Source organism: Corapipo altera, unplaced genomic scaffold (assembly GCF_003945725.1).
Source record: "Corapipo altera isolate COAL_440 unplaced genomic scaffold, ASM394572v1 343, whole genome shotgun sequence".
Lineage (NCBI taxonomy): Eukaryota > Metazoa > Chordata > Aves > Passeriformes > Pipridae > Corapipo > Corapipo altera.
Window position 1 is genome coordinate 2,828,993 of NW_020884913.1, and position 26,033 is coordinate 2,855,025.

The following is a 26,033-nucleotide window of genomic DNA, read 5'->3' on the forward strand; positions in this document are numbered from 1 at the left end:
AAGGTCACAGTGTAACTGCTTTCTGCAGGGTGTCTGACTGCACCACACAGCCCTGGCTCTGAGGACTCTCTGTGACACAAACTCAGCCTGTCACACACTCAACGTGCTGAAGTCTGGCCATTTGACAGGTCTCAAAAATAAAACTAAGGCAGACAGAGTTCCCATCACGTGGCAATGCCACTAATGGGGTCCCATGAGAATTCCTTCTCGCTCCTACCGGATTCTCATTTGTGACTTAGCAGCAGTCTGCATCATACTCACAGATGAGTTAAAGCAGCAAGTTACTAAGCATGAGCTGGGTCTTTTGGTAAATCTGGGTGCTTGCAAACAATACATATTACAATAAAAACAAAGAGACAGCCATCTGGCCCGGAGCCAAGAATGCCAGCCAGCTCACAGGACAGGGAATGCCGTCTTCAGCAGCAGCCACTGGGGGGAAAACAGCCTTGGTTGTTAGTGACAGCGCTCAAGGTAACGCTGCCTGCAGAAAAGGAACCGTGCAGGGTTGTAAATGAGGTGCCATCACCTCTTTGGTACTTTGTGACTGGTACAGTCTGACTGGCTGCACTGACAGGCTCAATTCATTATCTTGTGAAAGGGAAGGTAAAGCAATGATTTGATCACTGTCCAGAGTAACAGAAAATTGGCAGTACAGGAATCTCCTCTGAGACAAAGGTCAAAGAGGTCAGAACTGGGCAGCTTTAGATTAGAGGAAGTTGATTATTTTTTACTATTAACAAGTGAAATGTCTCACTAAAAGTTTAACAATTGAATTGCAAGTTTTCCTGGGAGATGAGGAATGGTCGAGGTCAAGCAGAGGATCACTCAGAAAATCCAGCCTTCATTACGAGAGACTGGACAATCCAAACAGTTCCCTTCCGACCTGACTGCAGCTATTGGGGCTCAGAAAAACTTGGGTCAAACAGATGCTTTAAAGCCCCAACTAACAAGTGCCATAGCACAGGTACAGCCAGAATGACCCACCTCTGCTGGAAATCAAACCATGCTTCTGGTTAGAGCAACAGCCACAGAGTAAAACTCTTACTAAACAGACTGGGAAACATATTTAACTCATGCTGGTCTTACAGCTGGCTTTACTCAGTCAAGGGGACTAAGGAGCTGCCAAAGAAACTCCTCTGTTTTCCAAGCTGAACTGGAGCAGAAGGCAATGTCAGCCTTGTGAAGAGGAGGCAGAGGTACCACATAATTCCCTTGAAGGCACCTGGTGTTACAGTGCAACGACACAACCATCACAAAGGTATCACAGACAGGCTGCTTCCAAACTAAGCTGGGAGCATTAATTATTCTCTAATTTCTACCATTTAAATGCCTGAGAGCAAGAAATCCTGGCTTGCACCTTTCCAGGGTGATCACAGGGGTTCCAGCTGCAGAAAGGAGCCAGACTGCTGGAAGCTGTGGTGCTTTGCATTGCTCCTTAGGAGATCTATCCAAATCAGGGCTGGATGACACCCAGACCGCAGGTTCCCTGCATGCAGGGCTGCATTGGTAATTTCTGCAGTGTTTGCACTTTCCCAGAGTCTGCTGTGTCAAATATACTTTGGTTTAAGGGTAGAAGAGATTTGTCCAAGTGCCAAAATTGCACAGCCACAAATCATAAAAATCAAGCTGCATTTTGGATTTTTATATGCTCTTCGTGGATACAAGAGACAAATGCAAGGCAAGGCACAATGTTTATGGAGTTCTGTCTGCCACAGGTTTTCAAACAGGCAGAAAACGTATCTGAAGTTTTAAAGCAAATCATGACTTAATAAACTCCACAACAGGAATGCAACTCCCTTCTTAGGGAGAAGTGCTGTCCATGCAGGGCTCCCAGCCCAAGCCTTGCTGGAGCACAGCAGTTCTCCCTGCAGGTGACCAAATGCAGGGCTGGCCTGGGGCTGGCTGTGTCCTGCAAGGTGCAACATCTCTGTGGGGCACAAACACAATGAACAGGGAATCCCTTTTAACAAACCCTGACAAAAAAACAGAGCAGGGTTTGAAATCCCTCTTTGAGACAGTTAGCAGGGAAAAGGGTCCTTCTCACAGGACTGACAGGTCCTCACAGAGCCTGTCTCTGCCTGGGCTGTATCAGGAGCTCCTCTTAGGCTCAGCAGACAGCAGCAGATAGTCCCTTCACAGCCTCCCACACAGCAGAGCTCATGCTGTCAGTCAGACCTGCGCTCACTCACACAGCCCGTGCCTCTTTCCACCTCATTCCTGCCTCCCTCCCTGCTCTGATCACATTTCCCACGTGTGCAGGGCTCACACAGGCTTTCAGAGCACCTGCTTCCTCCCACAGGCCTGTCCATCCACTCTTCCCAAGCTCTAATATTGCCCTTTTGCTTGAACAGACTGGTTTGAATGCAGTTTAACCCCTCAGAGCTGAAACCCCCATGGGCACCCGGGGGCCAGCAGCCCTCCCACCTTGTTTCCTGCCACACTGTTCCTTCCATAGCCCGGGGTGGTGTGTGCACACTGCCAGCACAGGGGAGCTGCAGGGGCACAGCAGCCCAGGGCAGCTTTGGCAGAGGCCTGTGGTCCTTATTTCCTGTGTCTGCATCACAAGCACAGGGTTGTGGCTGCACTGAGAAACAAGCAGCCCTGGCTACTCCAATTCACAAGCTCTATTTCCTGGGTAACACTTAAAACACAAATCCAAGTGCAGAGATGGTCTTCCAAAACTGATACAGCCTCAGTGTGGATGATTTAAAAGAAGGAAGCAGAAAAGACACAGGCAACAACCATAATTACAGAGCCAGCATAATTAAGAGTATTCATGTTATGTTCCTCAGAAATGAGGAAATCAAAACAACCTCTGCAAAGAGTCACCTGAGAGCTGCAACTGCTGCAAACAAAGGGGAAACAAGCCAGGAGGGAGAGACAGAAACAGATGGAACAGGAAGGTTAGGGAATCACAAACCTCTTCCTCTTCCTGTGCATCAAGCTGCATCTCTGGGAAGTGTGAAGAGAGTGGGGAAAAAAAGTCTTCTCACCTGCAAAGTAACTAGAGAGACAAATCCACCCCAAGCAGTCCCACCAGGCTTCCACTGGGGATTAAATCAGCCCATCAAGTGGGGCCAACTTCTAGCAGAGCATCCTCCCAGAGCACACTGCAGACTGCTGAGCTGCGGCTGGTCACGGAGAAGGGAGTGCAGGGGCACAAAGGAGGAGTGGGGAAGGGGCAGGAGGAGAGGGCAGCCCAGACTGGCTGAGAGGAAGCCCAGATGAATGGAGAAAGGCAAGCAGGGAGGTGAATGAGCAAGAGGTGATGAATGATGGGGAGGGCATGGCAGTTTTACACAGGGCAGAGAGCAAAGACAGACCTGAATGGGGAAGACTGAAAGATGCCGCTTGAATGGAAGGGGAAAGAGGGGGAGAAATGGGGTAGGGAGAGAGCTGAGCAGCACAAAGTGAAACAGTGCAGACAGAACAGCTTCCCACATGGACTTGACAAGGCCTTAGACAGAGAGACAAGTAACACAGCGTGAACTTTAATCCAGGAGCAGAAAAGCTGCCTCGAGCAGACAGTGCGACCATCGTCTGTCCCGCAATAATCCCCCCACCACCCGGCACCTTCTTCGCTCCCAGACAGCAAATTCTCATGATCCCAGAGCAAATCCAAAGGCAGCCCCCAAAGGTCAGGCTGCCCCCATCAAAGGGAACTGTAGCAAAACTGAGCCAATGACATGGAAATAGCCGACGGGATAAAGCACCAAGACAATCACCAGCAGCAGCCCAAGGGACGCAACTGTAGCATTGTTCTAAAGACAGGACAAGGTGCAGTTTCTGTGTGTGGTATTGCTTCTCAGCAGTGTTATTTGCAGGGCTTGGCTCTCATTCATAAAGCCAAGAGAAACTTTTTCAAAACAAAACTTTTCCAAGCAAAGAGATCTCCTGAGATTTCACTCGTGCCAAGACTTTCCCGAGAATTTGCCTCAGCTTTGAACACTGTTTGTAAGACGTTCCTTCAGATCCTACAAGGCCAAAACAGGGGCTGATCTGTGCCTCAACTTGAGACTCTGTTCTGCCTCTTCTTTTTTGGTGTTCCTTGCAACCAAGCAAAGGTAACAATACCCGTGTGGGTGATATCAGGCAAAAAATGTGAATGCCCTGGACTCAGAGCACAAGCAGCACCTGATCTGAGAAAAACATAAGGATTTTCCCCCCTCCAGCCCCCCAAGGAAAGAGCAAAGGAATACCTGAGAAATCTGGACTGGATTATCAATCCCTCTCAGAGAGGTCCAAAAGCATAAGGACAGAGATTTGAGATCTGGCCATTAGCAGTCAGGTCTCCAGCACACAGTGCACTGTGAAATGGTAATTTGTGCTCTTTATGATTCACAGTGGTACCACCTCCTAAGGAGTTCCACTTTTGAACTGGGAGACAGGCAAAGTAATTCACCCAATTACTGAGTTATGAATTACCAACCCAATTCACACAAAGTAACTCACCCAAGGATGCAAGAAGCTTAAAATACTACTGTAGCTGAGAAGAGCTGCCTGTGCTCCAGCCCCCTGCATGACACACTCCTATATTGTCACCTAGTAACTAAATAATAACAATTCCAAACTGCCGAATACTAGAGGGGAGCTTTGAAGGAGGGGGGAAGATAAAGGTCAAAGGAAGCAGCTAAGCTTGGTGATATCCACAGGCAACAAGGAAAGATGCCCAAGTGTGGGAGTGTCTCCTGGAAGCAGCAGGGAGATGAAGAGGTGGGTGTGGGTCTGTGCAGGCACACACAGCAGTGCCAGAGGGGCACAAAGGGTCTTCCCAAGGGCTGCTCTGCCAAAGCCTGAACACTGCAGCTTCACAGGCCAGATGAGCCCATGAGAAACCACTGCTGCAAACAGAAGAGTGCCTTGGGTTTCCATCTGCCAGCCTGGGCACAGAGAGATTGTGTTACATTTGGCACTGGGGGGAAGGGAGAGAGAATATGAGTAATTCTCAATTCAGTAAAAGGAGTGTGAGCTGTGCAGCTGCTGCAGTGCAAACAAGTCCTACCAGCACTAGCTATTGCTTTGGGTCAGGAGATCATACCATTGCAGCCTGCTTCCTGACTTCTGCTTCATCCCAGCTGCTCTCCTCTTGCTTTAGTGCCTGCCTGCAGGAACAGCTAGCTCTCTGGAAAAAATTCAAACACAGGGAGGAGAGGTTACGTGTGCCTGAGGGAAGTGACAACACAAGGCAGGTCACTGCTTAATCTAAAAGCATTCAAGGAGGGTCAACACCTACTAAAAATAAACACATAAATACACACACACACTATGCAGGAGAAGGATTTGCTCAGATGGGACAGCCAGGCATGCTCGGGGTTCCTGGAATTTGCATCTCTGGAAAGCTGGCAGCTATTCCATTTTAATCAGACAGACTTGTGCTGCCAATGGCTGGGAGCTGACAAGTTATCCTCCTTCCAGGAAGGGCTGCTGTAGCAGGGACCAAAACTGCCCTCTCTTCTCCGTGCCACAGCCAGCCTGGGGACTCCAGTTCTTTCCTGCTCCCCAAATCTATATGTCCCCTATCACACAGTCAAGGCAATGCCACTGCCACAGGCTGGTCAGTCTTCTTATGCAAATGAAGCCGGGGTAATTGGGACAGTTACAATCAGTCCCTGACAATGTTTGCTTTTGTGCACACCAGTGGTAAATACAGACTGAGCTGCTTTCTAAGAACCGGGTGAGGGGAGGGCTGCAGGGAGGGACACAGCTCAGCTTCTCACAGGGCTGATGAGGAAATAAGAGCTGTTTAAACACAACAATGCTCTCAAAGCATCCAGCCGATGGGCAAGGCAGGAGGCAGATGCTGCAAATAAAAGTAACTGGCTGGAAGTCTCAGAAATATTCTGGGAAGCACAGCCACTGTGGCAGGTCTGTGGAGCTGTGCCCCTGCATTACAGCCTTCATTCCACAGACAGAAAACTTCCAGAGCATTTATCCCCCTCAGGATCCCAGCCCACAAGATCCAGAGCTCCCAGCAGAGCCAAGGCTGGACAGGACACAAACAGCTCAGCCAGAGGAATTGCTGGGAGTCTCCAGGCTGCAGGAGCACAGGAGCTGGGCAGGATCAGTCACTCCTTTGCCTCAGCCCCATGAATTCCCAGATATGCTCTACTTTTGTTGTGCCCTTCAGGGCCCACTCAGCAGCCGTGGAAGAAACCTAAACAAAAAGCAACGGCCCCCTGAAATCCTGTCATGCAAACAAGACTCTTCCCACCCATTGCCACAAGGCCTGAATGGAGAGGGACTGAGCCCCCCCTGCCCAGCCCTGCCTGGTGGTCTTTTTGTCTCGTGACCTTCCCCACACAAACACAACCCCACAACAATCACACAGGCAACAGAATGCGCCAGTCTCGCCTTTCCCAGCCCTTCAAGGCAAGCTGGGCAGGGAAGGGGGGAGAGCTGGGGAGGGCTGAAAGGAGCTGGGGATGAAGAACTGATAGGATGGGCAAGGAAACACCAAGTAATGTTTTAATTTCTACTTGGACAGTCCCACGAGCCAGGATAAAAATGGTTTTAATGAAAGTAACAAAAGAAATGTCATCTCGAATGGCTTAAAGGGACATGGGAATACCAGCCAGAGGGATTTCCATACCCAAATAAATAAATAAACAATGCTTCTAAACTCTGTGAACATCTTTTAACATTCTCTTCAAGAGGTCCACAAAATCAAGCCCCTTGGTGCAAACTGCTGGCTTTACTTGGCTGGCTTTGAGATTTAAAGTCTGAGATGGATTAGATATAAAGGTTTTCCTTTAGGCTGGGGGAAGACTATTTTGCAATTGCTGTAGCTGTAGAAAGCACCAACACACATGGAAACCCTCCCTGCTGTGACACCTTCAAAGCACAGCTTGTCCTGAACAGGGAAAAAGAGAGTCCTCAGCTGTGGTACTGACAGCCAGGAGGAAATGTGCCCCCAGGCCCCAGAGTGCCCTTGCGAGGTAACAGACACCTTTTGGCTGCTGCAGGACATGTATCACCCTTGGGAATGAGCAGTGAGGGTTGCCAAGGTTGCCAAGGACTTCTTAGGAGCAGATCAGGAGACCAACCCTGTAAGGGGAAACTCCTCACCCTCCGAAATGCCGAGGGATTCTCCCATGCTCTCTGGGCAGATGTTGGAAGAAATACAGACTCCACTGGCAAGCAAACCCAATAAAATAAAATGAAACACAATCTCTCAGAGCCTGGATTCAGGGAGCTTAGCAGGGCCCTTGGCTACGCTTCAGGGCACTGAAATACATCCCAAGAACCTTTACAAGGAAAGGAGGTCGTGCTTTTGCCAAAAGCTGAGATCTGTGTCCCATGAAATCCTGGCAGCTGAGGCAGTAACAGAAAGCAAAGCCATGGGGAAGCACTGGTGTGATTTACAGACACATTCAGCCACGTGGGGAGAGTGACACAGTGAGAAGTGACATCTCAACTCCCCCTGCCAGCCCCCCCAGCGCTGGTATCGTTACCACAGCCTGAACCAAACCACTGCGACCACACAGCGAAACCACCCGAGCAGGTGTGAACTCACCTCCCTGGGAAGGGGCAGGTGCTGTGAACACACAGAAGGTGCTGACAAAGGCCATGTGCAGCAGTTGGGGGCAGGAGGCCTCCCCCAAAGCCAGCACACAGGGTACAGGCCACACCTGGCCTGCTGTGCTCGGTGACAGGGCAAGGAGCTGCAGCTGAGTCTTGCCCATGGCCTGACATGAACTGGAGTCGGTGGCAGAGCAGCAGCACACGACTGGCAAACTTCCCACAGCAAGGATACTGCCTCCTGTCAATCCACTCCAGTCCTAATCCTCCATGGAAAGATCCCCTCAGCACTGTGCTAAGAGGCAATCTCTCAGGCCAGACATTAACAATTAATGATAGTGGAGATGACAGAGGAAGGGACAGATGGAGAACAGATATAACCAGGCCCTGCTCATCACACTGAGTGACTTGGAGGAGCTGGACAGGAGATATAAAGACAAGATTTTTAGCTTTGGTTAGCCCTCAGTGAAGTACCACACATCAGCATGCTTGGGACAGCAGAAAGCAAGCCAGGCCAACTCCCGTGGCCATCACCCTCTTCTCTCACCATTTCTATGCCAGCAAATCTCACTGCATAGATGAATATTTGTTGTAGTAAGTAGGGAAGCACAACTGGTTGCTTAGCTGAGGTTAATTCCTGCCCCATCCCATCCTATTTTATTGCATTAAAAAACTAATTATAATGTACCTTAATCTTTATTATGTCAATGAAAATTATATGGACATTTTCATTCAGCAGTATTGCTTCCTCCAGTTCTTACTCTACAGAGTTTGGAGGCACCTAAAGTAAAAATTATTTCAGAAACTGCCAGCTGGTGTCACCAGAAGAAGCAGGTCCTGGTGAACAGCTCCATTCACTCCTCCCTTCCAAGGCTTTGTGGTCCTGCTCTCAGACAAGCTGAAGTGAGAATCCCTCCCACACCAAGGAAATGGGGCAGTCTAGATAAGTTGGATCTGTGGTGGGGGCTGAGGGGAAGGAGGGGAATTTCAGATGGAAACACTGCTCAGCCTGACCCTGGCACACATCCCTGTGAGAGCACATCAGGCAGAGGCAGGTGCAGCACCCACAGAGCTGCACATTGTTACAGCAACAACAGACTTTCCACAGCCAAACTGTGCTGCACCGAAACCCCCAGCATCTGGTGGCCAAGGAAGACACTAGCAAAGACTTTTTGCCTGACATGAAAGATGTTGGCTGTTAGCAAGGCTTGGATCCAGCACTTCACCTTAGAAAACATTAAAATAAACCACAGAAGCCTCAGGGGAGAAGGTGATTTCAGCCTGGATGTTCCTTTCGCCTTGGTACAACTTTATGGTGCGTAGCACAATATTCTCCCGGCGTATTTGCTGCCTCCCCTTCAGCCCAGGCTGCCAGGAGTGAGGAAGAGCTGAAGGATTTGTCTCTCAGTGCTAAAGGGAAAAGTAAGAAGCACCAGTGTTTTCCCTCACAACCTCCCGTGCTTGAAAAATTAAATTTATCACGTGAATGCTCTCCCATGGAAAGGGTGCACGTTGTGTGAGCTTCCTTAATGAAACCCTCGGCGAAGGAAATTGAATATTTCTACGTCTGCATGGTAAAAGAAACACTGTAAAATTAAAATCAGTAGAAGTCCTTTCCCTTCTGAAACCAGTAATGGAATTAGAGTGGGGCCTGAAGGAGGCAAACGAGGCCCCTTCAGAGGGACCAGGATTTCAGCTTGTGTTTAAAACCCCACAGTGGCGGATCTGTACTTATTTTAATGACCCACCAAATCCTTTTAGTCCTCTATATCCCTCAGTGAAAGCCTAATAATGAAAAATTATCTTCTAGAATTTGGCTTTTCCTGAAAAACAGTATCTGAGCAGATCTCCAAAGACAGCTATTTCTGTGGATACCACAAATTGGGTCTGCAATACTCTGTTTTCGGATATCATTGCGTTTCACATTTTCACAGCTTCCTTGGAATAACATTTGATACAGAAAAAGTTGAAATGATACTCACAGACAAGAGAACAGCCAAGCCTCTGAAACCACAGGGCCTCTCCATTTGTATTGCTTTTGTAACAAATATAGCCTGAGTCACAGAATTCCAAGTAAGAGATCCTCAGGAGACCAAAGCAAACCAATGCCTTGCAACATTAAATGCATTCATTTTTATGAGCATCAAATTCCGCCTGCTAATGGCTCAGTCATCCTCTGCAGCTCCCAGTTTCCATTCCCAGCCTGCAAGCTGCCCAGGGGCCAGGGGCCACGAAATACAGGAATACATTAAATCTGAGAAAGGAACCTCATGCCCATCGTAATTCAGCTAAATGGCCACGTTTTCTTTGGGAGCAGCAGCTGAGCCCTCCCTGACCACCACACACCCCAGATGCAAAGGAGCCCTGAACCCTCTGCTGTAACTGTGCTTCACACAAATGAATCCCATTCAAGCCCTGCACAAAGAGGGGATTCCTCGGAGTTACCTTTTTACCAAGTCACTAAAGCCCTTGCTATTTTACATGGACTAAATTCAAAGGCCTGAGCCTCACTGTGGAAGACAGTTTATCTGGACATACATTAAAATCCTGGAACACTTTGTCAGTCCTTTTGCCAAGCCAGGCAGTATTACCAGCTGTAATGTAACAGCAGTTTTGATCTTGTAACAGCCAGAGTGGTGTTGGTACAGCAATTATTCCTCCTGGAACAGAACCATGGCCTGATATCACACCTACACTTCAGTCTTTTTTACGGGTGAGAGAGAGAGTTTTTCAGCAGTATGTGCCCCTTCATCACCCCAGGGAGGTGAATGGCCCTCCCCAGTGCCCAATCCAGGATCCATTACAGCTCTGGCAAGGAAAAAGACTTCTATTTTAAGCTTGTTGAAGAGGCAACTGGGTGCTGCAGGATGGACATGGGGAAAAGACTCCTGTAAACTGCTTCTTCTTTTTCTCCACTGGGCACCACACAGGCAGACAACACCACGAGGAATGAGAGGCAACCTCATGATCAAATGGATTCAATTCCTTCTTTTTAGGTCTGTAGCAGCCTGTCCCCCATTGTAACGGGATATGGCCACTGATCTCCTTATTCCATGTTCCCACCTGTGAAACTAAATGAGCTGGTACTGGAGCACAAGCTCTGAAGTCCTGGAAGAGGAAGGGCTATTGCAGTGCTGAGTGAGGCCAATTCCCTGCAACCCATAGCCATGGTGGTGGGACAAGCAAAAACCCTGAGGGGCAGAAGAATGTGAAGGAAACTGAAAAGCTCAGAGAAAAGATGAAAGAAACTGAATGTGGGAAGTTAATACTGCTTTGAACAGTTACTGAGCAGAAATCCTTCCCCAAAGTGACAGCACTGCAATTAGCAATCAGGGACTCTGGGTCTGGCATCCAGGTTCTCAGGCAAGGCCCACACCTCCCAGGAGATCCAACTGCAGGGCTTACTCAGAGCCATCTCACAGGCATCAGCAGTATTTCAGAAAGGAAGGGCAGGAGCTGTTAGCTGAGCAGTGGGGAGGAAGCAAACGCTGCTTGTTTATTCACAGGTCTTGCTACTTGAACCTTTTGCTTCCATCAGATGTCACAGTGATAAGTACCTGTTTAAGAAAAAAAATCAGGAACAAGAGCAAACCCACCCCCTGCAGCTAATCCAATTAAGACACGGGATAAAGTTGTAGAGGTTAATCAGATCTGAGCCTTTGGGTCTCTCTCTGCTGCTGCTTAGTGACATATCTGCTGAGCAACACCAGTGAGAGGAAGGCCAGCCAGGAACACTGAGGACCTGGCCAGCCCCAAGAGACAAGTGCTGCTGCTCCCCCCTTTTCTGCTCCACAGGGCAGCAGGCAGAGGAGCACAGGGCAGGGCAGGGCAGCCCCGTGGGAGGGCTGCTGGCTCAGAGCTTGGCTGTGCCCTTGAGCCTCCTCAGGTGCCAGGACGCTGTGACCGATGGGCTGCGTTAGACACCCCCTGCAGCAGAGCAAGGTGTGTCTGCAGGGCTGTGCCAGGCTGGAACCAGGATGGAAGTGTACTCAGCAAGGAAAAGTTCTGCCTGTACAGCTGCAGGGAGCTCCTGTGACCTTGTGTTTCACTAGGGAGCTCTGTGTGTGCCCAGCCTGCAGCAGGGCAGGGGAGGGCTGTCCCTGCTCGAGGGGCACGAGCACAGACACCATGTGGGCTGTCAGGAGCAGCCAAAGGAAAGCTGAGCTGGGCTTTGCACTGAAGCAGCTCCACCAGTGCTGGAGGGACAGGGTTCAGTGCTGATATGGGAATGCTGCTCCTGGCACACTCCTGTCACATCCTGCCTGCTGTCTGGCCTGAAGCCTGGCCTAAAGCTACCTTGCAAAACTGCTTTCCCCAGCTCACGCCTTCCTGTACAGCCAGATCTGCTCTGCCCCTCTCCCTCCTCCTCCCTTTAGGGCAAAAGAAGCCTCAGCCCTTCTTGCTTAAAGCAGCACCTGCACCTTGGGGGCAACTACTTGCTGTCCCCACCGCCACAGTCCCGGGTGCAGGACAGTCAGCAGGGAAGGATGGACCTGCTCTGGAAGGTGCCCTCCCCCCTGGCCCACCAGCCTGGGCTCAGCACAGAAGGGCACACACAGTGGGGAGAAGAAGAAGCTTTTTCCATATCCATTTCTTCTGGGCAGGGAGCACACTTGGAGCAGAAATTCCCCTTCTCTCCTGGACAATACCTGCCAGCCTGTCAGGAGGACAGATGGAGCAGGGACTCCGTGGGATGGCAGAACTGGAGTGACAGCAAGATGGTGAAAGGTGTGTAAGCACCATCTGACAGTGATGCCAATCTCCCTGGCTGCCAGAAATATTGTCTCAGGCAAGTGATTCCTAATCCATGACCACCATCTTCCCCCCAGAAGGGAATTGATACCACTCTACCACACTAGACTTTGTCAACCCCCTTTGTTAAATTTTTCCTCCTTCTTCGTAAATTCCTTAATCCAAGGACAGTGATTGCCACTTTTTTTTCAGTTTCTCAAGGCAACTAAGATCTGTTGCCCCCAAAATCAGAACTTTAGCCCTTCCTGAAGCAAGTTTTATCCTTTCTTTATAGATAAAAGTTTTATAGCACTCAGCTATGAGGAGAAAAACTACATTTTCATACTCAGGACTTGAAACACAGAACATTTTAGATTAAAAATAGCTCCCTTTTTCACTGTCTGCCAGATCTGGGAGGGAGGTGAAAATCCACAGGGACTTGAATTGATGCGTGAAAAGCAGAATTCTATAGCAGTGAGTATGCACACTCTTATTTTAGGTTAATAATAGCTCTGCAATAATACTTTGCTTTGTGGAGAAAACCAAAGCTTGGGATAGAAACACGCTGGCTGGGGCTCTGGTACTGAGTACCATGACAACTCAAGCACATCCCTCAGAAAAGAGGGGGGGGGTATTTTAAAATAAATAAATAAATAAATGAATAATTGACTCTAATAACAATAATTGACCCTAACAACACAGAGTTAAACATCCAGTACGAGAGGCTACTGAGTAATGCAGGAGGGATGGGAGAGAAGGAGGGTTACCTCAGTAATTTGATTAAGGGGGAAGAACAGCCAGTCATTCCCTTTCCCTGAATCGGTGTAGGATGACAGAGGCTGGATCATCTATCCAATGTTGATAAGTGCCTGGCCACTGGCAAGGAACACAACACCAGGGCACTCAGAAACATCCCTGCTCTGATGTCAACATCCCAGCTGGCACATGCTGAGCAGCCTCAGCACAGGGGCAGGTCCTGAGCAGGGCTGACTGTTTGCCTGCTAACAGCACAAAACCACCTTGGGGCTCCCACTGGGAAAGAGCTCATTTAGCTGCACCTCCCAGGGAGCAGAGAATGACCTCAGCCAGGCTCCAGCACTGGCACTGCAGAGAGCACCTTCCCTTGAATGAACTGTGTGTGTAACTCAGGAGGGTTGGACTACGAGAAACCACCCGATGCAGCTTTGTGTAAAACCTCCACCCACACAGCAGCTACATAATTAATAAGGATGAAGGAGAACAGTATCCCGGGCTGGTGTTCAGATCCCCAGTGATCAGCAGATCTTGTTATATTCTGTTCAGCCTGAGAAGCCAGCAAAAGGGACACACTTCACACATGGCACTACATGCTTGGTCATTAAACACAGGCTTGGAACCCATAAAGTCACTGCTGCTTGCAAGTGTGGAGTAATTTTTTACATAAACTTGTTTGTTTTGCAGTAGGCACAAAAGTTAATTAGTTTTCATGGGTTTATTACTCCACATGGTCAAATAACAGCCTGGAGCTTCCAGTCAGCTGGAACTGCATAAGGCCCAGAGAATTCTTACGGTGCTTTTCAGGACTGTTCGCTGGGCTCATAAATCAGCAGCTGGCTCATGGCTCCTCTGCCCCAGCTTTTCTTGGCCACCAGTACCAACACTAAAGGACCCCATAAATCAGTGCAGCAATGGCAGCTCTCAGCTCATGGGCCACAGAGGGAATAAAGCTGGAAGAAGCTGTTTCAGACACAAGACAATTCTTTGGGAGGCATTTTGGCCATCACCACCCTGGGGGAACTCATCCAGTGCACCTGTCTTGTTGAAGGGGACTCTGGTTCATAGAGCCCTAGAGGAGACAACACCAGAATATTTAACATGTGGAAGGCACAAGAGCAATCCTGCACACACACACATCTACCAAAGACCTGCCCAAACAGTTCCCAAGGCTGGCAAGTCCGAGAGTGAAAAGCAAACTTGCAGCTCAATAAAGATTCTTCAGATACTTTATTTAGGTTGGAAGGAAGTTATTCCTCCAGTCCTGGTCTCCAGGCACAGCTCAAGAGACCAAAGACAGCAGCAGCAGCAGGACAATCTCCCCTGCTCTCAGAGCAGTCTCCTCCCAAAGGGGCTCCTTAATGCACAAATCAATGCAAAATAAATCTTTCTCCGAGACCCAAATACTATTGTCAGAGGACACACGAAGGAAAAATGTTTGTGCCTTCCCTGCTGACGGGGAGGAGAACCCAGAGACATAAATCCAGGACTGTGTGCAAAAGCAACTCCTCCATCAGCAACCAGGGAGCTGAGGGAAGAGGCAGCAGCTCAAACAGAAGAAAGAACCACAACAAACACTTTGATTTTCCTCCCCAGTGCAAACGACCAGGCTGAAAACCAACATCCTTCCATGGAGGCCACTGCCTGCAGTGGGAAAAGATGCTCAAGGCCCACTTCCCACTATTTCTCAGTGTGAGGGTAAGTAAATATGTGAGAGGAGTGGCAGGAAGACAAGCATTTGACTCTGGTTCAGAGCCAAGGGGTAGAACTAAAAACCTACTTTGCTTTCTAAATCCCTTAGGGCACATCCTCATTCTGGTACCAGCCCCAGCAAAACATACAATCCATGTCAGACACATAAAGCATCCAGGACAACAGGCACACTTGTTTTCAAGTGCTTTGCTAGACCAGGTCAGAGCACACAGGATCAGCTCCTCCAGGAGTTCTTGTGAAACTTTTTTCTGTTTTCCACCTTTTATAATATTGATCCTCTCTCTGCCAAGGGTAACCATGGCCACACCTCACTGGCTTTAGTCTGGCACCAACAAACACTTCCATGCAACTGTACAAGTGCTACACAAACCATGGTCTCCATCATCACCTGTACCTATCGGTGAAGGACCACAGAGGCAGGGAGGTGCTTCCTCAGGGACACTGCTCTGAAGAAGTGCACGAAACCAGAGGTTTGATGATTGATAGTCCCAACCAGCTTTGCCTCCAGCAGCCTCATTTATCTTTTCCTCATGCAACTCAGGATACTCCAGAGTATTTGCTCCTCACAGAGTACGTTCAGTATCAAAGCACACAAAGAACAGTTTCTGGGGGTAAGATTGATCCTGCTTGTTTAACATCAGTTCCACACATCCTTACTCTTCTCACCAGCAACACAGGGTCACTGCAGACAGCTGTTCCTAAGCAACAGGACCATACACTTTGAACCCATTCTCTGTGTCTTGCTAGTGCTGGGTTTTACTTCTGGAGTTGAAGGAATTAAAGGTCCAGGTGAGACTCGGTGTCATCACAAACATTTGGGACTTTCACTACACATTTCACCAAGACATGTTGACTCTGGTCAACAGAATATCCCTGGGGTCACCAGGAGCAGCTGCATCAGGGTTGATGGCACCGCTCAGGAGACTGGGAGAGAGAAAGCAGCGACTGTCCCAGGTGCTACAGCTAGAACAGGCAAACACTGCAGGGTTTGAGTCACACCAAAATCCAGAGCATCCAGAGATAAGCTTTCCTCAGCAGCCTGTATGTACAACGGTGCAGGAAAACAGCCCATCAGCTCTGTCTCATGGTACCAAAGTGATTTCAGACCAGCTCGTAGTACAGAGCCTAGTGAGGAGGAGAGAGGGATCACAGCTTCCTTGGCTGCTGTCAGACTCAAACCCACTGCTGCATTTCATTTGCAAACTTGCCCCGGTACATTTGCACTGACTTCAAATACCAGGAAGCAATGGGAACATCGTACTTCCTACTGCAGAGGAGAAACATTTGCCTTCTAGGTCTGGTAGAGAGCAACTTTAAAAGCCCTGCAAATGTTACAGGCATAACTGATGGCTCAGAAAAGCACCTCCACACTGTTTCCCCTCGCTGAGCAGCTGGCTTGTTCCTCTGGAGACGGGATGATCTCTTCCCCTTCTCTGCCACGACAGCACACAACCATGGAGCACAATGCACCAGCTGATTTGCAAAACAGCATCAATCCACTCTGTGTTTACGGCTTTTTCTCCCCTTTCTTTTTAAACACGCAGGCTTAAATGTTTTTATTGCTTCACTGATTTTCTATGCGCAAGACAGGATTTGAGAACAATGCATCAGCAAGGATCTGTGTGCCTAAAGCTCATCCCGCACATTCAGCTGAAACGGCAGAGCGTGCGCTTCCCAAGCCTCCCGCTGGAGCCGGGATCAGGAAGCGGCGGAGACACCGCGTCCCTCTCGGACACTGCAGATTTCCAGGCAGCTCACACGTGGAAGGTACACAAATGTGTAATGAGTAGGAAGCCTCCCGAGGCTTTTTACAAACCTAGAGACATCAAGCTGCCAGTAACTCATGAGCTGTGTAGGACTGACTCAGCCTCCATGTGCGTTTTGGTGTGTTTGTTGTGACTCCTTGAAACACTTTGGGAAATGCCTACTTTTACTGGCACAAACTTAATAGTGCTGTGTTTGCTACACTGCCAGTATCTGGTTCGTATTGATGGCTCCTACTCCCAAATTTTTACTCTAGGCAAAGCCAACAGTTTGTGTACAGGCTGAAGGGACTGGAGAGAGGAACAACCAAGGAGCCAGGGAAAGGAGAAATGGGATAGCTGATCACAAACCTCTCACGCTGCAGGGAAGGTGTAAATACAGACAACCCAGAGACCCACATCCAGCTTAAGGGCTGGTTGGTGTTCAGTGCACAGAGGCATTAGAAGACTAAGGAGGAACTTGGGGCATTTTTGCTGTTCATCTTGCGAGAGGTGGGAAGATCACTAATGACCTCTGTGTAGTTTTTCCATGCTGAGCCATCAGCCCAGGGCATCGTGGCTAAAAGCCAAATCTGGGTATAAGCCTTGAAGTGCTGGGAGATTGCCATCCCCTGTAACAACACTGGGGATGGACACAGGCTAATCCAGGCACAGTAAAAGGCATCAGCCTGCAGAGGGAATAGTCTCTCAGGCATCTATTCGCTGCTAAATGCCTCAGTTTCCCTCCCTGACTGAGGGAAGGATAAATTCCCCTCCCCTCTTTCCTGGGTGCTGCTGTATTCAAAAAAGCCTCTGGCAGAAGGCAGTGAAGAGCTGATAATCCAAAGAGCATCAGCAAACCAATCTCCTTCAGCAAAACCAGATCCTCTCCCGCCAGCCCATTCTTCCCTTCAAGGCTGTCCACAGGGCAATGAATTTGAAGGGACTCTCTTTTTTTCCCCAACCCCATAACCCAAAGTGGAGGAGTCAAAGGGTTAATGCTGCATGACAAAGGTCAGCCCAGTTTGGGGAGGGAGGAGAAAGGGAAGCATTGTGGCCACAGACAGCAGCTCCCTGCACACAACAGCACTTGAGAAATGTAAAGTGATGGTGCTGCTCAGGGAAAAGGCCTGAGAGCCAGGCCTAAATCCCAGGGCTTTATGGCTCACAAAAGCCCAGCCCCCTGAGTCATTAATCGTGTGCTCCATGGCCGGGTGCCTCAAAGAGCAGCAGATGACACAAGCCCAGCTGCTGCCCGCCCTCCTCAAGGTAGCGGGGCAGGGGCAGGTGCACTCCCCGCGCCCTCTGCTCGGGACTAATCTATTCTCCCGCCTTGTCCTCTGCCTTTCATCTCCCCCAGCAGCCCACGCTGACAACTGTAAATGAGATTAGACTCCAAGGCGTGGGGCAGATGCAGAACCCCCTCTGTGCATTGCCAAGAGACCCTTGTAGCTTTTAAAATGTCTGTCCCCTTTACAAAGCACAGCTTGGCGGAGGGGGAGAAGGGGGCACATTTCTTGTCACACTCTCAGAAGCATCTGATGTAGCAGACAAGGCAGACCCTGCTTTGGGGACTGGATGCTCTTGTCACCATGGACAGTCTCCCACCAGCACCCCTGATTCTCCAGTTCACCTTAGGAGATGAAGTAACAACTCTACTATTATTTCCTAATTCCCATGACCTCTTTGCAGTACCACCCCACTTGAATATGGACATATCAACACCACTCTGAAAAGGCAGTGACAGTCCAAAGTTCAGGCAAGGACCTGCACACAACCCTGTGCTCAACCCCCCTGCCTGTACTGCTGCTCTCACTGCCATCATTTCCTATTCCTCATATTGCAGCCGGTGCTCCTGCTGCTCCCAGTGACCCACACAACCCAGCAGTGAGACACAAGGTATTTGTCAGAGAAAGAAGTAAAATCTCGAGTCACAAAGCACTGCCTACAGCTCAGCAAGACCTGCCTGCAGAGGTCCTGCAGCCACAGCTGGCAGGGGTTTGCCAGCAGCAATAGGCAGGGAAGCTTTTCCAAGGGAAGGGTGATGTTTAGCTCAACAGTGCCCTGGTAAACAAAATGGAATTTCTTTTACAGTGTGGGAAATAGTTTGTCCTGCCTGTGCTAAAGGCTGTCCAGAGAAAAGGAACACAGTTAACATAAAAGCTCATTGAGTTCAAAATAACTCCCTTTCTCGGTTACAACCAACCATGATAATAGCTGGCCTGATTTTATGGATTGCTTTGCAATTTCAATCGTGCAGGAACCAGCCCTGGACTTAGGGCGGCTGCAAAGTCAGCATATTTTAAAGCGTATTTTAATGTTTATGAGACCATGGCAGAGCAGGTTCAGCTGCACCCACTGCTGGTAGTGTCAGCAACTGAACTCTTCCTGGCAAGTGCATATCTCTCCAGCCTTGTTTCTGAGCTCAAGTTTTCCATTAGCTGCCCACACAGACTGGGTAACTTGGCATCTCTCTGCATTCCCCATAAATTCTGTTCATCTGTTGCCATCACGCCCACGTACAAGTCTCAGGAAGGAATCTAAGATTTCTAAAGCAGCTGCAACAAAACACAGGCTGGATTGACAAGCAACAGGATCAAGGTGGTGAGCCAGTGAGGAGGGTCTTTTTGGAGAGTTTTGTGTGTGTCTATTTAAAACAAGTTTGTTGTCATGACTACAAACGAGGGTATGGGTGAGAAGTGAGAACTCCAAGATGAGGGCTGATAATGTTAATTCACCCTCGAAATCTCAGCAGCCATGGGGAAACAGGGAAGATGATACAAGCACTTGGCATTTAACAGGGCTGAAAGCCACTTTCAGAAGGCAGGTCTGTCCTAAGAACAAAGATCACCCTCCTGGACAGCCCTTTTCCCCCAGCACAGCCAAGGGCTGGATAATTCCAGTTAGCTGCAGTCATGGCTAAAGCAGGGGCACTGGAGACACGGAGGCAAGGAAGGGCACTGAGGCCCTGGAAAGGACACAGCAAAGCTGGAATTGTCCCTCAGGAGACTCATCTGCACTCTCTCTAACCATGAACTTGGCTTCAGCAAGGACAGGGAGATGTTCCCCTGTCTGTGCAAGGCAATTAACAGGGATCCTAATAGCACAGAGAAGTGTGAAACTATCAGGACCTGCTCCTGGGACTGTCATATTTGTAACTCTACCAGAAGATTAACAAAGGAATAGGGGTTTGGCCAGCAAAGAACAAATGAAGAAACCCCCAAGTGATTGCAGAGGGGTGGAGAGGCAATGCCTTGCTCTGCTCAGAGCTCAGATTCCAAAGGAGCCAGCGAGGAGTGCGCGGGGCTGGCGCAGGCTCTGCAGAAGGCAGCAGATGTGTGTGTGGGGGTGGAGGGTGTTTATGAGCACAATAAATAAATGTATGAATCCCTATAAAAGTTCCCATATAAAAGTGAGTTAGAGCTGCCCGAGGGCCGCGGCCTCGTAATAAAAATCACATCTTGCAAGCACAGTATGAAGCAGCAGCTGAGCTGGAACTGTCTGGCTGCAGCACCGCAAAGCTGCGAGGCTGCTGCTCCCAAACTCTCGGGTGCAGTGCTGACCCCACTAAATGCAGGAGGAATTTTGGTACTTGCTTCAGTGTAGTCAGGATTTTGCCCTGGGAGGGGCTTCATTGAACCTCAAAGAATAGGAAGTGGTTCTGGGCCCGACTTTTTGTCAGATTTAATCCTTTTTACTTCTTAAAGAGAATCAATCTGCAAGTGGCTGAAGATCTTGGCTTGAGCCACTGACAGTTCCCAGTGTGACAGATTAGAACTGAATTAAAACAAATAAAAAATTCCTCCAGAAAGCATGGTCAGTATCTCCTCTCCCCCAAAATAACCAAGCAAAAAGTACTTCTTTATGGCAATTTTCATCAAAAAGTTTTGAATTTTTAATTAAGATGTTGGGAGGGGAGTGACATTAAAAAACAAAACCCTTTAATTTTTTATGTCTAAATAGAAACATGCTGCTTTCTTTTGGTCATGAAACTTAAATAAAAGTTTTTAAATTATCTCCCAAAAGGAAGAAAGAAAGCATTAATAATTTTTTTCCCCACTCAAAAGGCTGGGGAGGGTCTGCTGACCTCTCCTTGACACTGTTTTCTGGGGTGATGGACTATGACAGCAACAGGGCACTTGCAGAGTCCCAGCCTGTGAATTCCCAACTGCTCCAACACTTTCTCCAGAGCCTCCTCTTGCTCTGCTGCTCTCCTGGGAGGTGACAAACACAGCCCCACATGTTCCAGCTGAGAGGGGGGCTCTCAAACCTCAGTCCCAGCCCATGAGTCACAAACACATGTGCACCTTCCACCACACATTCCCACTCCACACACAGCCAGGTCCCAACTCCCAGGGAGGGCTGCAACTGTTCCCAGTTTGAACACACAGGCGTTCTCCAGTTATTAAGGCTGTCCTCATGTTTCACAGGGATGCCAATCAGAGCTAAACAAAATGTTCCTACCAGCACATTGCTGCTGGGAATAGCAACCTTGTTCCCTGACAAACAGCATCTTGCACTGCACTGCAGGGCTAATTGCACTGCTCTGATGATGGAATGCTCAAGGAAGACGTCAGCTTTGCCCGGGGGCAACAAGGGGCAACAAGGACATCATTGATTTATTCAGGACTTACGACTGGTTGTCACAGGTTGCATTCTCTTTGATAACAAAGCCTTATAGACAAGGTTTAAAATTCAGCTGCAGCCCTAATTGAAACATAGCTAATTACTGGAGGTCTGCCTTTACAGCCAGTTCCATTGTCACTGGGTTAATGTTCTGTAAATCCAACAGTCAAACTCTCCCTTCCCTTAAAAAGAGAAAAAAAGAAGGAAAAGCCCCCATCTACTATTCAAGCAAGTCCAATGGGAAATTACAGATTCCTCTCTTTGAGCCTGAGGTAGCTGCCAGCCAACAGCCCCATCCCACAAGGGCTCAATGACTTCAAAGGATGCCTGCAGAATCAGCCTCCAGATTAAGGCCAGTGTTGGAGACAGGAGAATTCAAAGTGGCTGGAACAAACCTCCAGCCCAGATCACAAGCAATTCATTGTGCATCCACCTTTTCAGTGGCAGCAAACCCTCAGAGCCCCAGGAAATTCCACCACACCACACAGTTTAGGTGTGACCATCACGGTTCCCCAGCTCCCACCCACCAGCTGGCTGTGCTGCAGTGCAGGCACGTGGAGCAGCACTCGGTCACACCGCCGGGGTGTGAACCAGCACTCCCCAGAACAGGCAGCCCAGTTAATGGCTGGATGAGGACGGGACCCCCAGGGTACCAAGGACATCCCTTCACACACTGCACCACAGCTTTGGCTTTGCACTTCAGCCAGACACAGAGGCAAGATTAGCGCCTCATAAAGCAGGGATGAAATCCCATCCCAACTTTACTGCCAGTCAGAGCAAGCTCCCTTACAGAAGGTGACATTTACACGCACACACAACTGCACGGAAGTTTATGACATCAAGAGATGGCTGCAGTTTAAAAGCCAGTCAACCCTAGAAAAATCCTCCAGTTTATAGCTGCTTCATATTCCAACCTGGCACGTGGAGGGAATGCCACAAAGCAAACACGTCAGTTAAAGCAGCTGAAAGCAGCATTTACAAACTAGAGCCCACCACCCAAAATCTCTGCAGCTCCAGCTCAGAGCTCTGCAGAGCTGTGCTGATTTCAGCCAGCTACAGGTCTGACCCGAGGCATTTAACACGACCCAACCACAGTCTTGGGTACAGGAGCAGATACTTTGCTAATCCTTTGCTAATAGTTTCAAGGAGCAGGTGCTCCCCGGAGGATGTAACCTCACACAAGTCAGTTTAGCAGCTGGGGAGCCATTTCAAAGAGCACAGTGCTGGTTTTACAGGTCCTGGTCTGCCTGCCTGAAAGACTAGAACATCCTTTAGTGCACAGGCAAGGACAGCACAACTGGCAGCACACAGAGCAGCACCTTGGCTCACCCCCCCTGCCAGCAGGGATGGGCTCACTCCTGTCCCTGGTTACTCTGAAGAGGGGCTGAGAGAAAGGCCCAAAGCAGTCGTGATAATTACGATTTGCACATCAGCATCCTGGGAACTGGGAGCAGGGAGCACATTCCTCCTAGGCTGTGTTTGAAATGCAGGGAGAAGCTAGCACAGAGGGAATTCACTGGAGGTTAGGCTCTTTGCTCACGAGACAGAGACAATACATCAGATGTTCACATACCTGATCAAACAGGGCTTTCCAGTGCTGAGAGGCAATGCATGAGGGAGGAAAAAGAAGAAAAAGAAGGTGTAAGAGCAACGACATTAACATGCACTAAACTGTAGAAGTACATTCTAACAGAGGAATAGCCAAATGATTTAATGCCATTTCCAGCATCCTTCTTCATCCCAGAATCACCTACCCTTCCGGGGGAGGAGGCAGGGGGAATCTACCAAACACAGGGAGGACAGTTTTCATTTACAAATCCAAATTAGGATGAACTCAGAACATTCATGTGTTAATTCTGTTTTCTCCCTCTTTGTCTACTTGCAGGCAAGCAAGGAATAAAAGGCTTTTTTACTCCCAGGGATCAAGAAAGCTTGGTGTATATTGAGGGGAGGGGGGAATTAGCAATGGTTTTTCAGATCACTCTCTCAGATCCTGTGGCCCAACCCTGACCCCTCGATTGCCTTGCTGGGTAGTCAGAGCCCTGTCTGCTGCCTGCCCCTGACTCTGGCAGGGATTTGCTGCAGGGTCTTTAGCAGCCCACCAGTTTTCTGAACCTCACATGTCCACATTTGGAAAACAGGTAATTCCTCCTGTGCAAGGGGGGAGGGTGGAAGGCTGGAGAGAGCCCATTATAAGGATTTACCCCACACCTTTTGTTCTAGCAGAACTGCCTTAAAAATGCTCTATAGAAGGAAGCTCTACTTCAACACACACAACCATGTGAACACTCCACAAGTCCTTGTCACTTGGGAACAGACAAAACCAGCTGGAGACTGGCTCTGATTTATGTTGTGTAGAAAGACTGATGTCAAGTCACCTCCCTAACCCAGACTTGTTGTCTCAGTGTCCCATGGAACAGAGGACATTCTTAATAAATTGTGTAAGGCTCTCTCATCTCTCCTGGATTTGGGGACCAGTTCAGAAGACAGCAACTTCCATGGGGCAACACTGGGGTGACCACTGGCTTGGGATCTCCAGAAAACACCTTGCACATTTCCAGCTCTGCTGTCTGAAGTGCAGTTCAGCAAAACATTTTGTTTCTGCCTCAGTCACTGCCCCATAAAAGCAAATTGAGTAAAATAACAAATGTCAGACTCAAAGAAGCAAATCTCACTGTGCTGTAGGCAAAGCAGAACTCTGGGGAGAGTCATATCTAGTCCTAGAAGAATATTTGCTTTCACATGGTAGGCAGATCTAAAGCAGAATTGACTGGAGTGACACTGGAATATCAGGCCACCGAATTCCTTTCCATTAGTTAAGTTGTTGGCTCCCCTCCTCCCCATCTCTCCATTTATAAACTCCCATTTATCATCATAAATCAGCCCAGTACTTTAAACAGAGCATATTGGGACTGCCTGGATCCTGGCTTTGAGGAATGCTGCTCTGAGAGCTGCAATGACATCACAGCTGAGCTTTTACACCCTGCCAATGCTGTGGCAGCCAAACCTCCACTACATAATATTTTTGTGGTTAATAACACATAAAGAACTGACCCTGTGTCAGTTCTTGCTGGCCAAGCCAGAGAGCTCCCATCAAGCTTTCAGATGTAATAGCAACAGAAAATCAGCCCCCAGTGAGGTCCCAGGGGGGGCACAGAGCAGTTGGAATTCTCAGAGATGATGCTCTGTAGCCTGCTTGTTTCAGCAGGAAATCTTGGCCGAGGAGAAGAAGGGCATTTACACCACTTCCTGCTCTTCTGACTTGCAGATGATACACGATACCTCAGGCTTCTGTCACATCATCCACTGCCAGGTCTCAGCAGCTTCCTGTAACCAATGCAACTGCAGCTCTGGGGCTGCTTTGTTGATGATAGAAAACAAGGTACCAGGGTCAGATAACAATGCAGATCCCACACCAGTAAGGATGACACTGCGAGCTGGGGCTGACCCAGGCTGTACTACCTCAAGGTCGAGCAGCAAATCACCAGCAGAACTGGGATGAGAATCTAGACTTCACCAGGGAAAGCTCCTGTCCAAGGAGCCCAATCCTGCCAGGCACTCAGCACTTCAGCATCTCCTGGTTCCCTGGCAGGATGGAATTGCTAATGGTTCTGTTCATGTAGAGGCTGGAGGAACTCCAAGGGGCCCATGTGTGTCACAACAGGAAATCTTTCTTGGAGGACCATCCAGGCAAGCACAAAATTTGTCAGGGAAGAAAAGGTCACAGGCTGACGCAAGCAAGCGCTGGGACTTGGAAACCTGGACTGTGAAAGCTCCTGGAAAGCCACCCTTTCCAAGTCAAAGCTACACATCCCCCTGGATCAGGCATCTCCTCCTAGGACTGCCTGGCAGTGTTGTAGCAGAGGTCAAACTGCATCACATGTTCCCTCCTGACTGCACAGCGCTCAGGGATACAGCCCGGGGAATGCAGCTCTACCAAGCAACTGCATTTCCTCCGCTACCCTCTGGGGGGAAAATCCAACAGCAACCGAATTCTAGGTGACTCTGAAGGAAGGGCTGGGGCATGAGGAGCGGGCTCTGTCCTTAAACATCCCCGGACAGGTTCCTCCAGCAGCGTCAGAAACTAGAGAGCAAAGGGGATGCGCCATTGCTGGAGGCTCAGCTCCCAAGCGTCCCTCTCGTAGCCGTGCAAGACCCGAGCCAGAGCCCGCTTCAGAAAGACGTTTAGTACCTCTGTTCATGTCTCATTGGCAGGAGCAGACCCTGCGCTTACCGCTGCAGACTGGGCAGACTCTTTGCAGTCTTCATCCCAGCCGAGTTTGTTGGGAAGGAGAGCTGTGAACAGTCCTGGGATGCACCAGGAATGCAGGATCTCTCACGTTCTCCCTCCCAGACAGGTGCACAGCGAGCTCCTGCCTCCGGGACCGGCAGGCGCAGAACAATCGCCTCAGCTCTGCAGTCTCTGCCGCTCAGCCTGGCAGGAGCAGACTCGGTGTCCTTCTGGGCTGCGTGAGCAGAGGCAGAACTCTGGTGCCAAGTTATCCCACTCTCAGGTGCAATCAGAGCTCGGAGGGTGGAGAGAAGCCATCAGCCCCGCCGAGCCGGGAAAAAACTTCCTCGGCTGTTTGTTGCTCGGGGGCTGGAAGAGGGAGCAGCTCCCGAGAGCGGGAGCGTTTCGCATCTGTCACCCTCCGGGTGGCCGGGACTCCGGAGAAGCAGTCGGTCCCCTGGAAGCCCCTGGAGCCCAGGCGTCAGCCCCTCTCCGGGCTCCCGGGTCGCCTCGGTGCGCAGCCCGCTGCTCGTGCCCGGCAGCCGCAGCATCTCCGCGACGGTCGCGGGCACCGGGCGGACCGGCCGCCTGCCCGGGCCCCCGGGGCAGGGAGCGGCGGGAGCGGCGGCCCCGGGGCCGGAGCCGGCCCGGCGGCTGTCGGAGCCCGCGGACAGCGGCGGCGGGAGGGCGGCGGGGACGGCGGCTTTCCCAAGCCCCGC

At 49.7% G+C, this 26,033-nt stretch overlaps 1 protein-coding gene across 5 annotated transcripts in view; it reads right to left on the reverse strand.

The window, feature by feature from the left end:
- The window catches only part of RHBDL3 (rhomboid like 3), a 64,177-nt gene that overhangs the window by 34,157 nt on the left and 3,987 nt on the right, over window positions 1-26,033 (reverse strand). Inside the window, exons 2-3 of one of the 5 annotated variants that reach the window (XM_027654390.1) lie at window positions 22,657-22,680; window positions 5,039-5,122 (exon numbers count right to left, since the gene is read on the reverse strand). The exons of 1 other annotated variant lie outside the window; for it this stretch is intronic. In XM_027654390.1, coding sequence (XP_027510191.1) covers window positions 5,039-5,122; window positions 22,657-22,680 — 108 coding nt within the window. Of the gene's footprint in view, window positions 1-5,038; window positions 5,123-6,806; window positions 6,890-15,109; window positions 15,138-22,656; window positions 22,681-26,033 lie in introns of those variants that run through there. 3 more of the 5 variants (XM_027654392.1, XM_027654391.1, XM_027654393.1) reach the window with 3 other exon arrangements.